The sequence below is a fragment of the Pygoscelis adeliae genome, unplaced genomic scaffold (assembly GCF_000699105.1).
Source record: "Pygoscelis adeliae isolate BGI_AS28 unplaced genomic scaffold, ASM69910v1 Scaffold154, whole genome shotgun sequence".
In the NCBI taxonomy this organism is placed as follows: Eukaryota; Metazoa; Chordata; class Aves; order Sphenisciformes; family Spheniscidae; genus Pygoscelis; species Pygoscelis adeliae.
Genome location: NW_008825113.1, coordinates 1,196,521 through 1,220,578, shown reverse-complemented (window position 1 = coordinate 1,220,578; position 24,058 = coordinate 1,196,521). Strand labels below are relative to the sequence as shown.

Below are 24,058 nucleotides of genomic sequence, written 5' to 3'. Positions count from 1 at the left end.
CGGGGCTCCCAGCGGGGCTGGTCGGCGTTGTGCCGGGCCCCGGCTGCCGCGCTGCTCTGCGTTTCTGAAAGGCGAGGTGCTTCAGGGCGGTCCCTTCAACCCCGGGCGTCCCCTGAGGTGTTAGTGCTGGCTGCCAGAAGCAATATAATGGCCTCTCTGCTCTGTGCTTTTCTTTTTCCTGTAACTTGATGAGATCCCTTTTTAAACCTTTTTTTCTCTCTAAAGGGCTCTTGTTTGTTGAGGACAACGTACGCCAAATTGGGAGAGGAGACCAAAAACCCAAGCTGTGATTTTTAGTGAAGTCGTATGTAAGGTTCCTTCTATTCCTGCACTGGTTATATTGCCCTTTGCGCTGCCTTTGTCTGAGCTAGTTAAATTGTGTGCCTTCCAGCCTGGGCGGCAAACAACCCATCTACTGCATTGGACCACCAATCGGTAAATCCTGTGTATCATTCATTGCCTTCTGCTATACATCCTCAGTCCCCAGTATTTGTTATATTATGGTCAACAATACTGATGTAACCTGTTGCAGGTAACACCATATTTTGCCTTATCTGTTCTAGAACTTACGTATTAGAAGGGCTCATAGGCCCTGTGTTGCTTGCAAACAATCGCTGTTCTGCTTATAAAGTAATGTAAAGCTTTAGTTACTTGTTTGCTCTATAGATACTGCACGTATTACAGTTTGGTTGCTGTGTCTTTTTTCAGATCACTATGAAGGCCTTGTATTGTCAGCAGAATTCACCTGGAGAGGAAATGACATTTGTCTTCTTTTTTTAGTTCCAACCATAATAGCACTGTTAATCATTCAGTGGAAGAAGAGAGTGTGGCTGAATGCCACAAGGGAATTGAAACACCTAACTTCTGTAGACTCAAAAAAGAACTGGTGTAATCCTTGCACATACAGGCAGGTAAATGAAGATAGGGGAGGTGTATTTTACCATCATCATGCAGCACTTGGCAAGACCACTAATAGATTTCTCTGTGCAGTTTTGGTGTCCGTATTTTAAAAACAAGTTTTGCAGGTGCAATAAGTGAGTCCATATTAAGCCAGGGTTCATATCTCCTGGTTGGATTTTCTGGTCACTGAAAGAGGAGAAATATAGCTTGAGAAATTTATCGTGTTTGGAGTGCCCCTACTCCTCCCTTATTTTCCTTCCTCTTGTGAGTTCTTTGTTCTTAGTGAGGATGGAGATCACAGTGCAGCTTTTTTGACAGGGCATTGATAAATCTCCTTTGTCTAGCAACCTATTTTCCTACAACTTAAAGGAACAACAAGACGACAACTATTTTTCTGTCAAACTTAGCCAAAACTATTGTGCTAAAGACTCTTTGTCAGTTTGATGGAAACATTAATTGGATAAGTGCGTACACATGAGCTTGTGCAATAAGGCTAAAATAGGATGTCAATGAATGTATATCCATGCAGTATGGGTCTCTGAACAGTAGAAAAATGCTTACGTGGTTTTGAGGATGTGAACCTGTGTTCTTAAATCTCTTAGAGGTACAAAATAAATTACTATAGGCACCTATGTATACCTGTGTGACATAGATACCTAAATATACCTAAGTATATTACCTGTGTAATATAGACGCTTAAATATACCTATGAGCCATATATCAAAATGAAACAATATAGTACTGGTGAGAATCGTAATTGAGCAGCTGCAAAGTCCCAGTAGTGAAGCACATCTAACGAACTGCCTGAAGAGAAGGATGTAATGAGATGAGTGATTTTGATACAACCAGGGTGCATATTCATGGAGCAGTCTTAGATCTACTTAAACTGATTATGAAATTGTGCTTTTGCTGAAAAGGTTTGTTCACCTTTCAGCAGCACGTTTTTGTTCTCTTCCTTGTAATGGTTTTAGGAGTCATGCAGCTATAAGGTGAGATGGATCAGCTTACTTATCCAGGTGAAAACTAGTAATTTGTTACAAGTTAGTTCACATTATTGTGATGGCTCCATGATTGGTAGCTCCAACACAAACGTGGGGATTGGAGTATGTAGATGCTGGCAACAGGCAAGCCAGACAGCTCTAGTACAGCCTTAGGTAAGCTAAAGCAGATCTTGAAACTGCACTCCTGTGCATAGACTTTGTCTGCCTACTTGCCTATTTAAATCTCTTCAGACAGGAACTGATTCAGCAGGTGGCTGTAATGACCAGCACTATGGAATCCTCCTCTTAAATAGAAATAAATATTGAAAAAAGTGAGGAAAAAGAAAGCTAGTTGGCTGAGGAGACCTTAATAGAACAGAAGGTGGATAATGAAAAGTCAGTAGCTTGAATGAAGAATTTCCATAGCAAACCTCCTTATATGGTGCTTGGTCAATTCCTAATAATGACATATTTAAATTATGAAGGCAGGAACCAGTTAACAGCACAAACATTTCATTGTCTCTTTTTGTTCTGAAGACTTGTATTCTTTTATAAAGACAAGCAGTTTTATTTTGTGCATTTGTAGCAGGACTTAGGTTCATTGAGCTATGCATACCAAAAGGATAGTTCCAAAAGACAATATACTCTTAAATTTACATAAATTACATAAGTCCCTTAGATTCTAACTGCCTTTTTTTTTTTTAAACTGGAAATGCAGAATTCGTACAGTTCAACAGTTTAATGGCTTTTCTGTTTTGTGGAAGGAAGAGTGAGAACCCACTTTGGTTTGTTTGAGGAGCAGGAGGTCAGTCTGACTGGCAAAATGCCTTGCAATTTTAAAGGAACAGCATGTGTTCAACTCAGCTGGGGTGAGAAAAAGTTCAGCTCAATATTCCTTGGACAGAGGTTACTGTTCATGTTGCTAAGCCTATAAGAAAAGCAACAGCTGTTTCTTGGGAAGAGTTTAAAAAAAAAAATCAAAGGAAGCTTAAACACTTAAGAATATATCTTAACTTCAGAAGTAGAAACAAAGCTCTCTCATGACTTTCTGGTAAGTGTTTCACTTTCAATTCCAACAGAGATCTAGACTGCAGACTACAGTATAACATGGAAATACATGATTTTGCCTCCAGTACCTGAGGTAGCTCTTCAACAGCTGTGTAGAGTCAGCAGTCCAGAACTCAACCTAGCTAATTAAGTACTTTAAAGTAGCAGTACTCAACTACTTAAAATCATTTCAGCTGTCAATCCCAAAATCAAAAGTTGAAATAGTAAGGGGACACTTCATTAGTAGAACACTTTTGTACGTGAGGTGCCCATCATTTGTGGGACTTAACAACAACTTATTGGTGCTATTTCTTTGACACCATCTGGACTACTTGAATATTTACCTCAGTATGTCAGACATTCATGTCAAAATTCTCTTAAAATTCTCCATCGCTCTTGCAGTATAGCTTTAATATTGAAGATCTGCTTCCTTCTATTTGTTAGACAGACACTAGGGAGGTAATTATCTACTAAAATTGTTTCAGATAAGGGTGTGATATTTAACTTGGGGGGAAAAAAAGCAGAAAAATGTCTGTCTGTTGAGGTTTAGTAAGGTCTAGTGGTCAGTTTGTAATAATAATATACATGTACTCAAAATGGTGTTGTAAATCCATCGTGATATCAGTTCCCTTTTCATTGAAAGAAATTTCTTGTTCTGACTGCAAAACAATCTAAAACAAAGACTGTGGAAAAGTGCTTTCAAGAGCTTGAGAGGATCCTACTAGCACATTCCTGTTGCATTGTATAATGTAACATCTATAAATTTGTCCTAGGAAAACCTTCCTCCTACAAGAGACAATGATGTGAAAGTACAAGTTAGAGCCTGTGCACTGAGCTGGATAGATACAAAGGTATTTGCTTTTTTTTTTAATAAAAACTAGAGGTGTTTACAGTTTCCATTGAAGATCTAAGCCAGGGCCTTAGCTGGTAACTGGCACAATTCCATTTATGCCATCTGAGGATATGGCTTTACTGCTGAGAAAGAGGGCACAGGATTGATGTGGTATCGTTGCATATCTCTTTAACTAAAAAGCACCTGTAATTTGGTTCCTAATTTATGGAGAAAGATCAGTTGTCATTTGTGAGTTCTCTTACAGTAAATCCCTTTTATCATCCTCTGCATACTGACTTTAAGTCACAGTTTGGCTTGCCTATTAATAACTCGTTGTTTTGGTTTTTTTTTTAATATGCATCTAAATTTAAATACAGAAAACCAGAGAAAGGTTTTTAATATTAAATGAAGAATGTGTGTACTTTTTTCCCCCAGATAACATTTTGGTAATGGCCCAACTTTCTTACTGTGAATATCATACACTGTAAAATGATAATAAATATGCAAATTTTGAGCCTTAGTAAGAATGTTGTAACCATTCTTTTCATTTAGCTTCTGTCAGAAATTAAACTGGAGAAGGAGCTTCTACCTGTTGGTCGAGAAATTTCTGGAGTTGTATTGGAAGGTAAGTTAGTATATTGTCTTGTGAGGGTATGGAGCAAGAATTAAGGTCTGGTAATCCAGAACAAATAAATACTGTTTGCATGGTACACCTTTAATAGTAGGAACGACTTGCTTTCTTAATGAGGCTTCCCCTAAGTCAGTAATGATACTGAAATGAAAGTAAAAAAAGGAACTGAACTGTAATTCCTGCATATCGGGTCAGAGTTTTAAAAAAAAAAAAAAAAAAAAAGCACAACAGCTTTCTAAATAAAATATACTGCGATCTTAAGATATTACCTGCACTTGCTATAACAATCTTTAATTTATTTGTAAAAATCATTCGTTGGAATAGTGAAGACAAAATAACATCCAGGAATTTCAGCAGTGTTCACCGGCTTATGCACCTTTGATCTAGTTTAAAGCCTAGATCTTTCAAACGCATATACGTGTGTGTACTTGCATCTACCTGTTTGTGCATGGGGTGCCAAAGCTTACTGAATTAAACATTTAGTTTTGGTATGTGCATATTTAATAGCAAAAAAAGTGTTTTCACTAGCAGGGTATATTTTCAGTTTTGTGAGCTATAGATAAACAGTCCTCTCAATTGCATGTTCAATTTCAGTTATAAACATTTATCTTCATACCTTCTTTCCTCCTTTTCATGTATTCTTCATGAGTTGGAAGAAAGGTGACCTTTTTTCAGCCAGATGATGAAGTGGTGGGTAAGTTAATGCTTGTTTGCCTTATCACCAACACAATTAGTAATCTTTTTATAATGGATGGCTGAGGTTGTAATCATTGCTAAAGCTACAATTAGACATTTATTTTGAAATATTCAACTAGCGTCACATGAATAAACTCCTCTAAATGAGAATTGTATTCTAAAAGTGTTCTCTTGGGGAAGTTTTTTGGTTATAAGAATGGAAGTTCAGGTCCCCAGCTAATGTAATCTGCCATAGTCCTACTGCATTCATTGAATCTTTAAGAATATACACCTGGGTCCCATTAGCCATGTGGAGTGAGTGTTCTAAAGGCAACCATCGGAATGCATACACAATTATTTGTATTTATAACACCATCCTGATGTAATTAATACGTATCTCTTGATTTCTGTGGGTGATACAAAGTCTAGGCTTATATTTCCTACCTTCTTGAGGATGATATAAAAATATACTTTTAACTGCTGGTGATGACTCAACTGATGGTTCAAGCATACTGAAGACTCTTCAGTTTCTGCTAAGTCATGTCAATTCCTGTTTTGAGTAAAGAAATCAAGAGTGGTCCTAACTTAAACATGCAAGTAGGGTCACCAGTTCTACTGGATTTTCTGAGTTGCCAAAAGCAGTGCACGTACTCAGGTGTTTTGCTGAATACAAGGCCACATTTATAAAGAAACACTGATTCAAGCTGCTCATCTTCCACAGTCTTTGTTTTTACTGCACGTTAGAGTTCTTGAAAGTGGACTTGTTTCCCTGCTAACTTACCACAGGGAGTCCATGCTTTATGAGCCTGCTATGACATTTTTGTTAGAGAAACCCATCAGAAAGGCAAGTGGTAATCGCTGTACTTTTTTTGTTTGTTGTTTAAAAGAGACTTCCAGGTCAAAAATCACAGGGAAAGTGTTCGGGGCTTTTCTTTTCCTGGTAAAACTTTGGCAGACCTTTCATATCATTAGCTTAAATCTAATGGAATAAGATGTGTGATTATTTATTCACTGCAGAAGGTGTAATTCTTACAGTTGGGAATTAATATTCCATTTTATGGGGTACAGAAGTGGCTTTGCTTTGTTTAATATAGTAGAACAGTTATGGCCAGGCATTTTCTGGTCTTGCATGTGAATTAACTTTGAACTATGAATAGGGTCATTATTGTGAACAGTGTTTCTCATGTGGTTAAATATCTTACTGACACATGCTGCATCTGTTGAATATTTTAAAATAGTACTTGTGTTTCAATCACCTTCTGTTGTAGCTGAAGGAATACAGTTTCAGTAAGTAGTCAGGAAAAAAAAACCCTCTGAAAAGACGTCAGTGGACCTGAGAGGCCTAAGTGATGTTCTAAGTGGCTGTAGGAGGCTTGGGGTTTGTTGTGAATTAGGACTTGATTCCATTCTTGTTAATTCAAATATAGAATAATTAGTTTGAATCAACTGAGCTACTTCAGTGTAAATCTGACATTAAAGGAATGGAATCTGTACTTGTGTCATGAAAGAAGCAGATTCATTTTGTCTGAGACTTCCGTGGTCTGTGTTTTTTGTTCTTGAATACTGATTGTTTGCGAATGCAGGTACAGAAAAGTCAGAATTACATGTATGGAAATAGGATGATGAAGAAAACAGCATTAAATATTTTTAGCCCTAAAAGAAAGAAAACCCACTTCTTTAAATACTGAAATCTCGTAGCATTCCCTCTCAAACAGCTGTTCAACCTTATGCATCCAATATAGATGCTATAAAGACAAAAGATAGGAGTGAAATAGTTCTATTACGGTAAATCTTTCCTAACAAGCACATTTCCCAGTTACTATTGCTGTGAGTTTATACATAGTTAATGAATCAGCAGATTTAAAAGAAAATGAGCTATTGCCAAATGGTTTGGTTACTTGTGTGTTTAATAACATCAAACTGTCCCAAAATATAAATTGTTGGAAAAATATTTCTACTTGATTTTTACAAAAAAGCCTGTCCTTCTGTCGAAGAGTGTAGTCCTGGTATATACTCATTACTGAGTTTAACAGTAATAATATGGTAATACGGTCCTTATTTATGAATCTACTCTTTTTTATGTAAGAATAGTACTGTGCTCATTGGAAGTACTTGGTGTGTTAAATCATTATCTCATATCTCAATCATACTCCTAAAATCATACCAAGAATTGTTTCTCGTTTTTCAAGTTTTTCTGATCCTTCTTTAATCTTCCAGAGGAGATTTCTTTGTCTATATAATGTATTCTCTTATACATAATTGTTTGTTTGGTTAAGAAAAATACAGTAGTACAACCTCAGACCAGCCAAAAATCTTTTGTTTTGAGATACGTTCTTGACTTCCTTTCGAAGTGACAGTCAGTTTTATTTGTTGCTCTCAGAATCTTTTAGCAATCAATTATGCCATGTTCCTCATTAAAATAAGTGTGGGCAAAAATATTCTGAGAGTTAAATTGGCCACAAATACTTGGAGACATGAACCTAAATATAAATGTACGTGCTTAGGTTTACTGGTGGTTAGCCAGTTTGTGTGTCAGTTCTTCCATATGTCCTGTTACTGAATACATAAACAGTCAATGCACGAAAGCCCTACGCTATGTGGAGTATTTCTGACAAGTAAGGTGAAAATTCTAATTTTGTACTTATGTCAAATGCTTGATGTGTCTAGCATACATAAAATAAAGGTCTATACTTCATGTTGGAGCTTCTGTAAGCATTATGAGGTATACTAAGGGGCATGGTTCTTTAAGATACCATATGTCTTTCCCTCAGTGTAAGGGTCATGTTTTTGTGAATGGTTTTAGAGACCCTGAAATCAGTGTGAGTTGACGGCAATGTACAGTGACTCCTTGGAGGCTGTCTTGAGTGTTAGGAGATAATGTGACTTGTTCCTGAACTTTTGCATCTGTCAAGAAAAGGAATGTTTTCATGTATGATTCATTCTGTGTTTTGCTTTTTCTATAGTAAGATGTTAAAATGCAAACTGGTTTAGGTGCCAAGGCTATTTTAGTTTACTGTAAGGATATTTTTCTTAACATTTGAAATACGATATTGTATTAATCATCAAAATCTGAATGATGCTTTAGGATAGAAGATATATTTCTTAGGGACATTTTCATACATGTTTATATTTTGTATGCTAAATTAAAGAATTAGGGGATGACTTAAGTTATGAAAGTAAGACAGAATTGATAGTGTGATGCTGTAAGAAAGTGTGTTCTGTTCTGAGATTCTTGCCCTTGCATTATTTTCTAATTGCACAATAGCTGCTAAGTAGATAGCTACTTTAGACTTTTTATTATTATTATTATTGTTGTTGTTGTTCCATAGATAAACTGTTGAGAGATCTGCAGATGTATGCAAGTGCTGTAGGGTAACCATTTTTTAATTGGAATTGTGAAAGACTGGAAATAGCAGCCAGATTTGCTGACGGTTTTAAGCCAAAGCCCTTGCTTTGGTCTAAATGGGGAATAATATTTGGATGGGAGAGGGAAGAAAATACTGTTTTACCAAGGAAAGAGGGTACGTATATTCAGAAGACTGATCAGATGCCAGAACCTACTGTTCATGAATCTACTTCTTTGGCCAGTGGAGGAAAAAAGCACTGTTATGACCAGGATGGATTTCTTTCTTTTTTTTTTTCCCTTCTGCCTGTTCTGTGTTTGCTTTCTCTGTCTTCCATGGGTGGTTTTTTTCCTTCAGTTCCTCTTCTCTATTCCAACTTTTTAAAACTTACACTCACGCATTCTTGCTTGTTCTTCCTCTGCTGCTTTCTGTCCCTTTTTTGCTGCCTTTGCTAACACCACACTTACAGGCTTCAGGATGGAAGACTAGAGATATCTGCAGTGTGGCTTGGTCTGTGTCCACCTGCAATGTGAGAGCTCGATTTTCTTCTTTGTTAGCCGTGGCCCAGAGTAGAAACGGGAGCACTCATCAGAGTGAGAGCAGTGTGAAATGCGTTCAGACATGACCTGACAAAACTTAAGCGTGCCAGTAGCAAAAAGCACTCAGTAGCGTCCCCATTCTTTCCCCGACCCCAAAATGCTGCTGTTTGGAGCACCTTTGGAACCATCTTGTGCACTGTGCCCATAGAGATTACAGGCCACCAAGTTTGCCAAGTTTTCTTAACCTGTCATAAACCTGACAAGAGGGCAACTGAACCACAGACCAAGTGGGACTAACAGTTTCATTAGGAGCTTGTTTTAATTATAACGTATGCTTGTTTGAAATTAAAGATCTATGTTCAATTTTTTTTCAGGAATTTTGCCCCTGGATTCTGAAGAGTCTGGTCTTTGTGAAGTTATTCTAGTTCATGAGCATTATTTGGGTATGTAGTTCATATATTTTGCTAATATTTACATTTACTATATCTTTAGATATCAGTTTAGCTTTTCTAATAGGGAGCTAATTAACTTGGACCTTTGGGCAAACTTGCTCTCTATAGCAACATTCAGACATTCTGTCTACTCCACTTGTTCATAGAAGCTTTGAATATTGTGTACTCTCAAGGGTTTTTTCTTTTGCTGTTATCTTTTAGTGGGTTAATATTTTGCCTAAACCACACAAGCTGACTCTTTTTCCTCCTTCTAACTTCCCTTTTTGTTGCTTCATTGTCTTTTCCACTTTTTCCTCACCTCATCTGTCACAAAATTAAATGAGGAGAAACTTTCTTTTTTCCCCTCACTTTGACTCAATCCAGGAACATCACGTGTGACCAGACTAACAGATGGGATAAGCAGACTAGAAGCTGGAGAAAGGAATTTTCAGGGAATGAGGATCAGGGAAAACCTAGTATTGAAACGTTCTTTTCAATTATTGTAAGTTTCCAGTTTCCCCTTTCTGGGCATAGAGTGCTTTTATGTGTAGAATACTAAATTTGGGAATATATGCGCTTCTCCCAACAGTTTGTTGTGTTACTTTGAGCAAGCTACTATTTTGCTCTAACTAGTTTGTATTGTGTTTCTGTGACTGTCCATAACTACTCAACCTGTGTAGTTATGAGGTGCCTCCTTTAAATTTGTTTACACCAAAACAGAAACACTACATTCATTGCATAAAATATGGTAAAATATCCTCTCCATGTTTTTTAATATATATGAGACGTAAACAAGTATTATTTATGTTGACTTGTTTGAAGGTGAAATCTTCCTGACTAGCTATGGCAGTTTTTGCAAAATAAGTCATGGACTCATGGAGATGAAAAAATACGGTTTATTTGTTGTAACACTTAAAAGTAGAAATCAAGCAAAATGAAATCTAGAGGTCTGTGCTGCCTTATCACTATTTACATTAGCTGTAGGCAGAAAATACTTCTGACTTTGTATTACCTTCAGTAGCTTACTTTGTGCTAAGTAGTATGAACTGGCACACAAAGCGATGATGCTGGTGGTGACCCCTAGAATTCTTTTCCAGCACACTGAGAAATGATCCCAGGTGGTCGCATTGCTTATGTTGTTTCGTAGCTTCCCCGATTCAGGCTACACTGTCAATTCTTATGCTTAAAGGGACAGACCAAACTTTTCCAGTCTTTTTCTTTTCTAGTGTGCCTCGAGGAGATCGCGCTTACTTAGTTCAGTTCTATGCCAGACTCTCAGCTGGGCTAGGATGATTTTCTAGCTTAGTATCAAGGTCTCTGCTAAATCACGTAAATTGCTTACATTAAAAATGGTGTTTGAACTTGTGATTTCTAGTTAACAGACTACTTCATTCAACGTTACTTCCCCAGGCTTTTAAGTGTGTGGATAGAATGTGAAAACTCTTACCGGTCTTGTAGGTAGAGACAACAGAAAACAGAAATGACAGATAATGTTATCCTGACCTTTATCTCTCTTAAAATGTGATATAACCTCCAGAAGCTGTTCATACCAATGGATTATGAAGTAGAAGATTCTAACCTATAGAGAAAGGGAATTAGGAACTCGTGGGTTGGAACTCGTATTGTATGTTCTCTGTGTCAGAATTTTCTCTGTGAAAAGAAGAGACCTCCACAGATCATTTCTGTCAGGAGGTTATGGTAGGAAGTGGGTCTCTTTTTTTTTTTTTCCCTGTTTAAATACTGTATTTGTATTTGAATTTGCTCACAAGAGTGCTGCAGAAGCAAACTGATTATTCTTGGAATAACAATTGCCTTTTCCACTTGGACTCCATGTAGCTGACCTAACGCTGCCATGAGCCACAACCTCAGAATATTGCCTTTGTGAAATAGATCATAATTACACCTGTAGATCATTTGACTTGTGTGATTTTTTCCATGTTTTAGAAATTTATGAAGTCTAAAAAATAATTGAGTGAAATGTCAGGGACTTGCTGCTTTTTTTCCCTATCTGGTTGGTTGGTTTGTTTATTTGTTTGTTTCCCCCAAATTAGTTCGTAAACCAGAAAAAGTTTGTTGGGTTGAAGCAGCCGGGACTGTTCGTGATGGTGTCCGAGCATACACAGCTTTACACTACCTTTCCCAAGTCTCTCCTGGAAAAACTGTCCTTGTAATGGATGGAGCAAGTGTAGGTAACAACTGTGCAATAATAACAATTTTGGAACAGAAAGATTACCTCTGCCATAAATAACTGTCTTATCACCAGAACGACTGAATTTCTTACAACATACTAAATTTATCAAGCCTAGTATTTTACTCCTGGCCGTGCCCTTAACTTAATGGATTAATAGGAAAGGCCCTCCCACATAAGATACTGAGCCAAGAATACAGTCCTTTATATGTTGTGTGGGTAGTGAAGAGGTAGTTCTTTTCTGGTGTTTTACATTGACACAGTTTTACCCTAAGCCCTCAGGTATAACTGGAGGAGAGTGCCTTAATTTTTTATTCCTTTCCCACCACTGCTTTTTAACTTCTCTTATATCTAAGTAATTTCATTTGCGTTACTCCAATCTTTATTGCTAATGAAGATGTGGAGCTTGTCTCAGCCAAGATTCATAAATGTAAATGTGGCTGGGGCTTTTTCCTTGGTAGCACTTCTTCCTTCAACAAGCAAGCAAGCCCAAAGCTGCAAGTGCAATTGCAGTTATGGTACTTGTGTTACTTAAAGCAGAATCTGAGCTATTTTGTTGAAGAGGAGAACTAGTTAACTCCTAAAAGTTTGTTCAGAGCTTCCCAGTCAATGAAAAGACTCTTTTGGCCTCACTTGGAACAGAAGTGGATCTGTGAATATTCAAATTCTTGGTTCAGATGTGTTTTATTGAAGGAGTATGTTCATTTCTGGATACTCTCCTGACATCTCCTGAATGTCCTTTGAAATATAATCTTTCTTAAACTGCATCAAATTGTTGCTGTAAATAAATTCATCTACATTTTTTCTTCTGCAGCCATTTGGTACAATAGCTATTCAGTTAGCGCAACACAGAGGAGCTAAAGTAATCTCTACTGCATACAGCCTTGAAGATAAGCAGTACCTGGAGAGGCTAAGACCTCCTGTGGGTAAGTTATATTCTTCAGTGCTGAAGTTTATGCTAAAGAATGTCTCAAAACTTTTTTTAGTATAGGGATTTATTTCAGTAGCTGAAAACTGAAATACAAATTTATAAATAGTCTAATTAAATAGTTTAAAAATTTATTCTGTACTCCATAGGTTTTTTAATTTATATTTTAGGTGTATTTAATGGCATTTTTATTCTTGATTTAAGTTGTGATGACTGTCTCTCAGTGTTTTCCATCTCACGCAATAGCGCTTGAGCGCTAGCTTTTGGCCTAACTACTCAAGAAGTCTTTTCATTTTATAAAATTCTTGTGAACAAGAAGAAAGCATTACTAAATCACCAGTATCACCGTATGTAATCTAGCCAGAGTTCAGATGTAATCGTATACTTTATTCATCAGTATTCATCAGACTCAAATGACTTCTAATAGTATTTTATCAAGCTGTGTGGCAGCTCACTTTCAAGTACTGTCATAACAGTAGCTGGACGTTCAAAGGCTCTGCGTTTTCCGATTTTCCAAATGAGCTTTGCATTAGATGCAATACTTGCATTTGTCTATGACTTCTTCCATTTTTTCTCTTTGACACTTCAGTTGGGGGGGGGGTCCCTCAAAATAACAGTGCTATTTGGACCATGGGAAAAGACTCTATGTAAAAGCTACTGGCATCTTTCCTGATCAAACTTTTTCTTATTTCAATGCTGCAGAGTGGAGGAAAGTAGAATATTTCTTTATTCAGACAGTTTTAAAATGGCATTGCAAAGTCAGTTTGATTGCAGTCTGTGAACTTTGCTGTACAGTGAACAAAAGGCTAAAACTAGTGTCTGATACTTCCTCCTCAAAATGCAAAGTCTGCCCCAGTATAATCACCAAGTTTTTTTTTTCAGTGTATGATTTTTGTCGTCATTCAAAGAAGTATAAGTAAGAGTAGCTGTGTCTCTTGGAAGAGTGTCTTCGTGGGGAAAGCATCATGTAGGCAGTTATCATGTCTACATATATTACAGTCGCATCAATCAAAATATATATGGGTTAAGATGAGATCCAATTAAAAAGATAATGTCAAGGTTAACTGTCCCTGACTCTGACTCCTTTGTTGTTGTGCATAGTAATATTGTTAGCAATCTTGGCTTTCCAAATGGCGAATTAGAGCAGTTTTCAAATCTCCTCTCTTGTTCTTAGTGACTCGCTAAAATCAGGCATTGCTGATATGCAGGTGCACATAGTATTGTCCTTGTGTTCTCCCTGCTGGCTCAAGAATAGTAAGCTAGCAAAGGGATGAAATAAGCCAGAGAGCTGCTCTTTAGACACAGAGAGAACAGAGTTCTTGTCAATTTTAATTCCTTTCTGGCTCCCGAGAACAGAACTGGCAGTGGAAGCACAGAGACAACACAGTGTGCATGTGCGTTCTGGGGCTGCACGTTCACACACATCTGCAGTGTTGGGGAGTGATTCACTTCCAGCCTACCAAGTGAGTATTTAGCTCTTCCAGTAGTGGCTTTGGAGTGCTGATAATGCAGCAGGAAGTGGAGTGCTGTGCAGAGGTTATTACACAAGAGCAGGGAGAAAGACGTTTTTGCTGTCTGACCTTAGTGGTCTTCAACAGGGAACTGCGAAGTTTTGTGTTGGGAATGTAATCATTTCTTCTAAGACCTGGCAGACTTACGTCTCTAGATTTTTATATTACCTCAGGTTTTTTTGCAACTTCAGGAAAAAGCTGTTTTTTCCTTTTCTTATTTCAGAAGTCTTTTTTACTGTAATAGTAGACATTAGAGACATCAGAACATAAAGCATTTTTGTGAATGCTGTTGACATGTAGGGGTTGGTTATGCCAGCTGTTACAGGGTAAAAGAGTAAGTACAAAATACCTAGAACTTCCCTGTGTAATACTTTACGGGTATATCTTGCTAATGATATGAAAACTTTATTAGCTAAGAAAGGACTTTGCAATTAATTTTTTTATCATAGTCCTGTCAGCACGTATGAATATGACTTTGGGTTGCTCGGCGTATTTACTTTTTGTTGGCATTTTTAAGTTACGTGAATGTTAATACAAAATAAATGCTCTAAGTAACCCAAGCGTAGCTAGCTGTATCTAAGCGGGCTTGTAATGTCTGTGGGTGGAGGCTTTTTCAGTTTTGTGCTTGTTTAGTGGGGTTTTTGGTTTAGTTTTTAGCAAGAGTCTATCAGTTGTCAATGAGCAGCAGTTTGTGTTATCAGTGTATAGCATAACTAGCTGCTTCATAAAATGGCTGAAATAACCATCTCTTCCAGTGAAAAGGCCATCGCTTATATTGCTCATGTATGTGCTCGTTTTACAACAATAGTAGTTTAGTTTAGCAGTTTTGCAGATGTTTGTGGAACATAAACATTAGGGGAAGAAAATCTTAATTGCAACTTTACTTCAAATAAAGAGATATAACCTGGGTACAGCATTAAAAAGAGAAACAGTTTGAGTGTGAAAGCAAAAAGCCACTATTTTTGCATTTTGGGTTTTTTATGTTTGTTTGGTTTTTCGGGTTTGTTTTTTTTTTTTTTTAATAAATATGATTCCTGTGCCTGAAGTAGAAGTTCCTGTTAATGTTTAAGGATTCATATTTAGACCAACAGGATGGGGTCTTTGCATGTCTTCAGTAATCTCTGGAGTAAATATAATAATAGTATGAAGGAGGGGATTATAACAAATTATGGCATTTTAATGCCCGTGTTTCAGACTAGACATAGCATATTACATAAATAATGCGATGAGTTTCTGTTAGAGAAAAAAGTATATATACACACATACATATTTCTTCTGTTCCCTAGGTTACCCCCTTCTTTTTTGGTTTGGTTTAGTTTTGGGTTTTTTTTTTTTTCCTTAAAGCCAATATTGAGCTTTCAGTGGATACGTTTCTGGTAAGAACTCATCAGTGATTTCATAGCTCTCTTGAGCAAGTTCAATAAACCAAGTAGCAGATCTTTTGTGTGCCAGTTTTTTAACTCTGCAGCTGAACTTACTGGGTGAGAGGAAACTCTGGTAGCAAGTTGTGGAAATACTGATATTTCTGCTTCTCACCAACAGTGAAAGAAGACAAACTGAAGCCTTTTTGCCAGTCAGAATAATGTTACTTTAGAAGTTGTGCAAGTGACAGAAGAAGAAACTGAACTAATTTACAAATGTTTTGTGAGAAATTTTGCATAAATGACAAAGAATTATAGCAAATTATGTTATAAATTGTTGCTCGGCCTTTTCCACAGCGGAGGGAAATTGTTACAGCATTTTGCTAGGAAGGAAATTGAACGGGATTTTGATGAGTACTGTTTGAACTATTGTATTAAGTAACAAAACTGGAAATTTTTGCTAAACAGAGATCAGAAAATAGTCAAACTGATTAAACTATTGCCTTTCTTTTTGATAGTCAGGCTTTGAGTCTATTAAGTCAGAATTATTCTCAAAAAGTGAAACTATTTGCAGAAACTTTTTACCATGTCAAATTGCTGTGTTAAGAAAAAACTTTTAACTTCTTGACTGAAAAAACTAGTAAGAAAAGGATATTATGGAGTTTTACTTGCATACAGGGAATGTGACTATCATTATTAATGTGACATCTTTATTAAATTATAACCATGTGTCTTCTCTTTAGCCAGGTAATTTGACTTCAGTGAAAAAATTGAATGATTGACCTAAGAATTTGAATGCATCTTATGATTTGATTGGAACAAAAAAAAACCCCGAAACACCAAAACCCAAAGCATTAACTGAGTATTTGTTAATATTCTTCTTAATGACCAGTTTCTTGCAATTTTTCTTCTCTCCTTCCTTCCCAACCCCTGTGATTAAATTCAAGAAGGTATACGGCAGCCTTTAGTGGGTAAGTACACATTGCAAATTTGAGTGTAATCCATTATGCTTTGGAAATGTGACTCCAAATTTATTTGAAGTTATTTCAGTTATCATTTTCTGAGAAGTCTTTGGCCTGTTTAGTTTCTAAATGTTTGTTCTACCTCATAATTATGAAACAAAACTAAAAGCCTTAGCTGCTACTTCTCTGCCCTAGTTATTCCTGATGCTGTAGTTTCTTTATAACCCTCTATAAATATGGTATCACAGATACATGAGAAGAAAATGTATTAGCGACTTTCAGTTCAGAAATATTTCAAGAGATGTAAATACTTCCATCTAAGTATTTATTTAATGACCCAGAGAGCCATTTAGAGGTTAAAAATATCATGCAGAAAGTAATATATTAAGAAGTTTGTCCATACTGTGAGATAAGTAATGATGCTGCTAAGCATTATTTTAAAGAAAAGATGGATATAATAAGATTAAGAGACTTGCTGGAATCGTAAGAAAAGTCAAGCCAGTGCCTCGTAAGTGACTGAATTTTATGCATTTTTACATGTTTACTTCTGACTTTCACTGGGAGACAGGGCTGCATGCTAAGGAGAATACGTTTTTGTTTCCCGCTATGATGTGGAAGTAAGAGAAGGGCTCTGCAAGGGACTGGCAGGAAGTGGTGATTTTTATGTAGAGTAAGGGAAGAAAGCTATGCTTGGAAATCTCTTCCAAAGCATTACTGCTATGGTTATTTGATAGATAATTTGAAAGTTGGGAGACGTGAAATAAGGTGCCTCCTTATCTTTTGGCCACTCTTCTTTGCTTCAGTAACATGGCTAGTCACTCTAGAACTTAGTATTTTTGAAGGCGCTTTCAGAAAAAAAGAATAGCAAAGAGTGAACTTACAGAAGGATTTCTAATTCTTATAGTAGCATACTTTATCCTTTTTGGCCTAAACAGACTAGTGAGTTTTACTTCTGCATTAAGCTAATGCATATTTTTGGTGTTGATCTTGCGCTGTATTGGAAAATGAAAAAACTGTCAGCTAGTTTTTTTGACTTAGCTGCAAACTTGCTTGTAATACTTTCAGAAACTAGAAATTTTCTGTTCTGCTCTGAATCTAAACTCTACATTTTTATTGTAGTTGACCAAATGTACTGCTCTTTCTAGCTCGAGTGATAGATGTATCAAATGGAAAGATAGATGTGGCAGAAAGCTGCTTGGAAGAAACGGGTGGCCTGGGAGTGGATATTGTTCTAGATGCTGGAGGTATGTAACTAATGAAAATCTGGTCTTCAGAGCACCATTAGTGGGTTTTTTTTTTCTTGCTATTTCCAAACAATACAGGTGGAGGCTGCATCACCTCAAATGATTACATTTAGTTGGTTGTTCCATGCAATTTTATGTATGTATCTTTACTCGATAGATCTCCTTAAGCAAGATCTTTTTAAGATCTCCTCATATCACCCTCTAGTGGAAGCATGTAATACTGTTAGTCATCTGCTAAATTTGTCTGAAATTTTCTTCTATTTAAAACTGAAAATAAAAAAATGCGTTTAAAGAGTAGAGCTGTGACATCATTGTTTATACTACCTTATTTTAATATAAAAATTACGCCATAATCGTCGGTACTGTCAACCTGTATTCTAAAAACAATCATAATAGTTGAAAACTCTGAAGTTAGTATTTTTAGCTGAAATAATCGAAGAACTTCTTAGAGTTCCACTAAAATGGGTTAAAAGAAATATATATTGAATTTCCTAAATCATCTACTTTCTCAGATAGTCTCATGTGACTAACAGCATAATTTAATTGTAGTGCTGTTCCAGACAGCCATCTTTCATTGTGTGTATTCCTATGCATATATTGCAGCTCATTTGTATCTGAAGACATAGGACTGTGAAGAATCCGAAGATAGGTGGTTTTCAGTATAGGAAGAGATGGATGTTTCATTCTGAACAGAATTTTCTTCTGAGCTCAAATTAATTTGTTCTTTTCTCCCACCCCCGCCCCCCCAGTGAAATTATATAGTGCTGAAGATGAATCAACTTCAAAATCACAGTCACTGCCTCATAAGCATGATATCATTACTCTTCTTGGTGTTGGGGGACGCTGGATAACAACAGAAAAAAACCTTCAGGTACGGATACTGTGTCAGTAAGTTAGTTTGTACCACAGTATGTATCTGGATGTGTCTGTGAGCTTCTGTCATGGCTGAATGGTTCCCCACTGTTAAATAACGTCAGTTTTCACGTAAGAAAACTTTCACATCCAGAAAATGGGAAGCATACAGCATTAATAATAAATGTTTTTATTTTTCTTTGGGACAATTTTGGGGCTGTCTTCTCTAAGATAATAGTAACTTATGTTAATAGCTTGGCTATACTGACAAACTTTAAAGGACCTATTTTGTTTGGCTCAGGGTATTAAACTGTTTGACAAAACAGAAAAGTATCATTTAAAGCTGTAAATATTACAAGTTTGCTAAGTTCTAGGAATGGGCAAGGGGTGGTTTTTTGGTTGGCTTGGTTTTTTAACCATCAATATAAAATAACCATTAACCTTTTTTTTTGTTTAATAGGAAATTATAACTAAATAACATTTTTCTTCATTTTGTTTAAGCTGGATCCTCCAGACAGTCATTCCTTGTTTCTTAAAGGAGCCACAGTCTCCTTTCTGAATGATGAGATATGGAACTTGTCCAATATACAGCAAGGGAAGTATCTCTATATCCTTTTGATGGTCATTTTCAATACTGACTGCTAATATGAGTGGATGGAAATATAACCAAGAAACCAACTAATAGCTTCTCTTCTACTCAGTCGTGTAACTACAGGCTTAAAGGTCAGCACAGCTAAGCATACAGTGGAACTAAAATAGAACATACGCTCACATTTTAAGCTAGTCTCTGCATTCCTTCTAAATATATGTCTCTACATGCTTCATTAAAAGCAGTGCTGAAATAGAAAACACACATTCTGGAGAAAATGCAATATTTTGGTTCAAGATCGAACCGATTAATTGAAGACTTGATTCTATAAGGTTTTACATCATGCATATGATATTTCTGAAATTTTTTTGTTGTTCTTTTGGGCAGTAGATGCATCATCTGTAAATCTTAATGTAATCAGTTTAACTGTAAAAGTTAAAATATTTTGGCTTCATAACCTTTTCCCTATTTGCTCAATAAATTTTACGTACATAACATTGCAAAGATGTGGGTGTGGGAAGAGGAATGCCTCCTTCATTTGCATTACCTACATTTGGTCTTAAGCAGCTGGACTCTGAGCTTTCTACTAGCATGACAGGTCAGTGGATCGCTTCAAGTAAGGGAAGGTTTGTCTGTTTATGGCTTTAAGGGCCCTCCCTGTTCTGTACTGCACTGCAGATTATGAGATCTGCTGAATCACTTTTGCAGTTTAGCAGAACGGCAGAGGCAGGTGAGGATTAAGTCATTATATTTGTGAAACAACTAACTATACTGCAAGGAAGTCCTCCCCTCCTCCACTAAACTGCAAAGTAGATTAGACAAGGTCAGGCACACTAAGGAAATACTTACGGGATGCGGGTTACCATGAGTCGTTTTATAGTTTGGTATTTTTGTTGAATGCTTACTGAGTAGTTATCCACATAGAAGAAGTAAGCTGACTAAACAGTAAGATTTCTTCTGTCATCTCCTGGGGTATCTTTAATAACAGCAGCACGTTTTATCACAACAGGCTTTAAAAGTTGAAAGGAAAAATCTGTTTTTTCTTTCTGTATCTGTATATCTTGTGAAATTCTTGAGCATATGGCATTAATATCATCTGAAGGAATCGCAAGGCGATTGCTTTTTAAAATGGCTTGAGCTTCAAACATTAACCAGATTGCTCTTAAAAGGAAGGAAGGAATGTTATTTTTGTGAGTTTCATATAAAGACTAAATACAGCCTCATCCGTTGCATTGTCATGAATGTTAGTCATTAACTCAAAGATCCCTTACAGATGCACAGCGATGCTCCAAGAATTTACACGCTCTGTTATGTTCCCAGCTTTATTTTGATTTTTACTTCAGATGTCTGTATGAATAGTAGGGATAGTTAACTGGTATCGAAGTGTCATCTTCATTCTGCACAAAAAATGCAATTGCCATTCTGATTGATTAATGTTGTGTGCATTTGTCAATCCTTTTGCTTTATTTTTCAAAATTCCATTTTCCGTATTTCATTTCCACATACTATTTCAGGAAAGGAGGTTTCTGATGTATAAACAAGTGCATAAATCCGATCTAAAGATTGGAATTAAGGTTAATTTTCATTTTGCCTTGATCCTGCTGGTTTTGTATCAATACAGGGCTCTTGCCAGGAAACGTGATTATAGAAAGGTTTATCTGTAGATACATTGTTACCTTGACAGTGCTCTTAGATACCCATCTTAGAAGATACAATGGAGAAATTATCAAGTAGCATTTTCAGGTGAGAGATGTGAGTTCTTTTTTTAATGTCTTTTTTTTTTTTTCTCTCCAGCATTAGAAGTAGAAAACTCTTTCCAGCACTGTACAGCAAATTTATATTGGGATGTTCAGGAAGAGGTGCCTCGCATAGTTTATATGGAGCAGTTTATGGTCTATTTCTGTTTGTAATATAGCAGGCTAAGCACAAGGAAACTTGGTAAACCCCACGATCATGCTGTATGTCAAAATTTCACAGAGGCAGCACATTCTTTTCTTGGTGGAGGAAGAGCATATATCTGGCTGCTCAGCAGTGTGTCTGATTGAGAAATGGTGTTGGCTGTAAAAGACGTTAAGTCTGTCTAAAACTCCTCTGAGAAGAGTGACAGCTTCACTAGATATGAAGACTCCCATAATGAGGTGGGAATGGAAGATCCTTTCTCGTAATGCAGGATAACAGTATTGCTGTTGAGCGAAAGCCTCACCGCTGCCACTTCCTGCCCCCTCCCTCCATAAGAAGGATATCTTTTAATTAACTTCTGTTTGCTTTAGGGCTCTTCCCCTCTTCTGTGAACCCAAGCAATGCTATAAAACTTTTATTTTGTTTAAGGAGTAAAGTTTACATAGTGAAAGTAAAGTCTGTAGCAGTAGTCCTGCAATATTTCTGTTGATCTGAGCATGCTCACCAGACATTTCTGACATATTGTTCTGTTTTAGGCCTCAGCTGGATGAACCGATCCCATTGTATGAAGCCAAAGTTTCTATGGAAATAGTTCAGAAGAATCAAGCAAGAAAAAGACAAGTCATCCAGTTCTGACACGCAATTTCCTGATTTCTAAGCCTGTGGAAGATAAAGAAACGTAATGTATTTGAGAAGTAAATTAAGTGTGCACTTCAAAATAATACTGTAACCAGAATTTAAAGATCTTTTGTACCTCAGCACAAGCGGTCTGTGAAGCTCCTGTGACTTTCAGGGTTTTTTGGATCCAGTTGAGCAGGACGTTCCCATCAGCAACTTCTAAAGAGGCGGTCTTGACACACAAATCTTGTTTGCCTTGCCCTAATTACAAATGTCAGTAACATCTACAGGCAAACTCAGTTGCTGTTGTTTTTCAACCATAAGAAATTAAAGGAGGAAAAAAAAAATAATAATCTGGTGTTTTTTTATTAGTCCTCCCTTGTCCAGCCCCTACCAATAGTCACCTTAATATTACCTTTTGCTTTTGACTGCATTGAGACTGAGCACTCTCTGCAGTACACTTAAGTCTTTAATCCACGTTTAAAATTGTTATTTAATTGAAAGACAGGCAAAACCCTCAGAATTGGCAAGGATGCTAGAGGGGAAGGAAATGGCACTGACAGTAAGAGTTCCCCCCACGGCTGATTTTCTTCATTTTAGCAACCAGGCAGTAAACCTAGAGTCTATAAGCTGATTGTGTCATTATGTATCTTGTTACTGTAATGCTATCTTTGGTGTCTTTCCAGTAAGACCTTCCTATGCTGTGCACTTTCACTTCTCCTCTTCTAACAGCAGTCCTGTGCCTAGCACGGCTCAAATGTGTTTATCCAACATCCCCCATTACCATCTGCAAATCAGCAGTAGGGAAGGAACTGCTGTTTTTCTTTCTTCAAAGCATATGGCTTCCTACTTGCTCTTACTCGAGAGCAAAAATATTTTTTCTGTGCAAGTGTGCTATTCATTTTCACTGTGCGGATGGCTCAAACAGTGGACACTAGCACTTTAAACCAGTGCTAGTTGGAACATCTGAGTGAAAATAGATTAATCATGGTGCTAGATAATCTATCTTCTATCATTCACCGGACTTGTAGTAGGTTCTTGATAAACGATGCAAGGGAAGCATATAAAAGCATGAGTAAATCTTATTTTACTACTGATGTGATGTAACGCAGCCTTGAAAAGAGGTGATGCTTATATGCACGTGTGTACACACACACGTCTAAAGCATGTGAATCCTCTGTTGGTTTGACATTTATTCTGCAGCTTTGTACCCAACTGCTTATCTTTTCCTGGTGTTGTTCATTTTAGCTTAAAAGTCACAAAATAAAGTAGATCAAAGGAAACAAAATAAGAGTTAAAAAATAAAGGTCTAGTAAAACAGGAGCAACCACTGACAAAATTGCAGAAGGATTTTATAGCATAGTTGTTATTTTACTAGATCTTTTGTCCGTAGATATGTTGCTCCTAACTGCATATATAAATGCCTTTTGAACCCCACGTACAGTAGACTAAGGCTAGCTACTGCTGAAGTGGTCTTGGTCTTTCAGCTGGATGAGGTTTTGAAGCAAATGTCTCTCTGTGCTTTGGGTGTTAAGCTGCCTATCGGTGCATTATTTGGCTGAGATGTTGCAATTTTCTAATGCTCTTTAATAATGCTAGGTTTAGATTTACATGTGCTTGAACAAGAGGGTTCATGAGGCTCCCTAAGCAATTGCTTCCCCTTTCGCGCATCCCCTGACAGCAGAAAGCAGAAGTTTTGAGTGCGAGAGCAAGGCTCTCCAGCTCTGGAGGGAACGGCTGCCAGGCGCTTGCCTGTTCCTTCGTAGCTTTGACAAGAAAGGAGCATGTGCTTCGCTGCTACCTGTACGCTGATCTGACAGCCCCGTGAGGGCTGCCCGCGGTCTCTGTAGAAGGCTGCCCAGAGTCTCCTGTAGCGCTAATAACCGTGAGAGCCATGCCGGGAGCAGCGCCAGCTCAGGCTCTTGCCCAGGTTTTGCCAAGGATGCTTCTGCTCTGCTGAGCTGAAGCCCCACGCAGCCAGATGATGTGTGGATGATGCGTAGATTGCTGTTCAGGGCAGCCGCATGTCTTCAGAAACAGCTTTGCATCTGGATTACTTTGTAATCCATCATTGTTTTATTTAATAGCCTTCAGAGCTGTGTTTTGGAAAGGATCATCTGTCTAGCACGCGCCGAAAACTACTGCCCATTGTTTGCTGGTAAGGGCATGGGTGCCTTTACGCAAGATAGTCTGAAGCAAAATACTCTAGCGTGGGCCCTAGCCAGTGCCACAAATCACAATCAGAACTAGTTTTCTGCACCAAATATGCACAGTGCGTGTTTGGTCTCGCATTTGACACAACTGTGACCACGTTCTAGTATCTTCACAGGTGATTTTTGTCCTGGTGCAGCCGTGTGGCGATTTCCTTGATACCTGACTGGAGAAATTCATTCAGGCTGGTTTCAGAAGGGATTCAGAAATCCAGTTACGTATTTTAGCAGTAGCGCTTTTTTTATTTACTAGCCGAAGCGGGGTGGGAGAGCGGTGGCAGGGCAGCGGCCGCGGTCCCCGGGGCTGGCGGGAGGAG

At 37.4% G+C, this 24,058-nt stretch overlaps 2 protein-coding genes across 2 annotated transcripts in view; both read left to right on the top strand.

Annotated features, from left to right (window-relative positions):
• The first annotated feature begins 247 nt into the window (after positions 1–247).
• Positions 248–21,875, top strand: CRYZL1 (crystallin, zeta (quinone reductase)-like 1). Its single transcript, XM_009327950.1, is given in 15 exon segments — positions 248–435; positions 709–779; positions 2,366–2,375; positions 3,701–3,778; positions 4,312–4,384; positions 5,040–5,084; positions 9,323–9,391; positions 11,431–11,564; positions 12,382–12,493; positions 16,318–16,338; positions 17,475–17,573; positions 18,323–18,444; positions 18,927–19,032; positions 20,712–20,757; positions 21,450–21,875. Coding segments are annotated over 14 exon segments (1,080 nt in total). The 5' UTR covers positions 248–435; positions 709–714; the 3' UTR covers positions 21,550–21,875.
• A 1,550-nt stretch (positions 21,876–23,425) lies between these two features.
• The window catches only part of DONSON (downstream neighbor of SON), a 7,955-nt gene continuing 7,322 nt past the window's right edge, over positions 23,426–24,058 (top strand). Inside the window, exon 1 of the mRNA XM_009328021.1 lies at positions 23,426–23,461. Coding sequence (XP_009326296.1) covers positions 23,426–23,461 — 36 coding nt within the window. The remainder of the gene's footprint in view (positions 23,462–24,058) is intronic.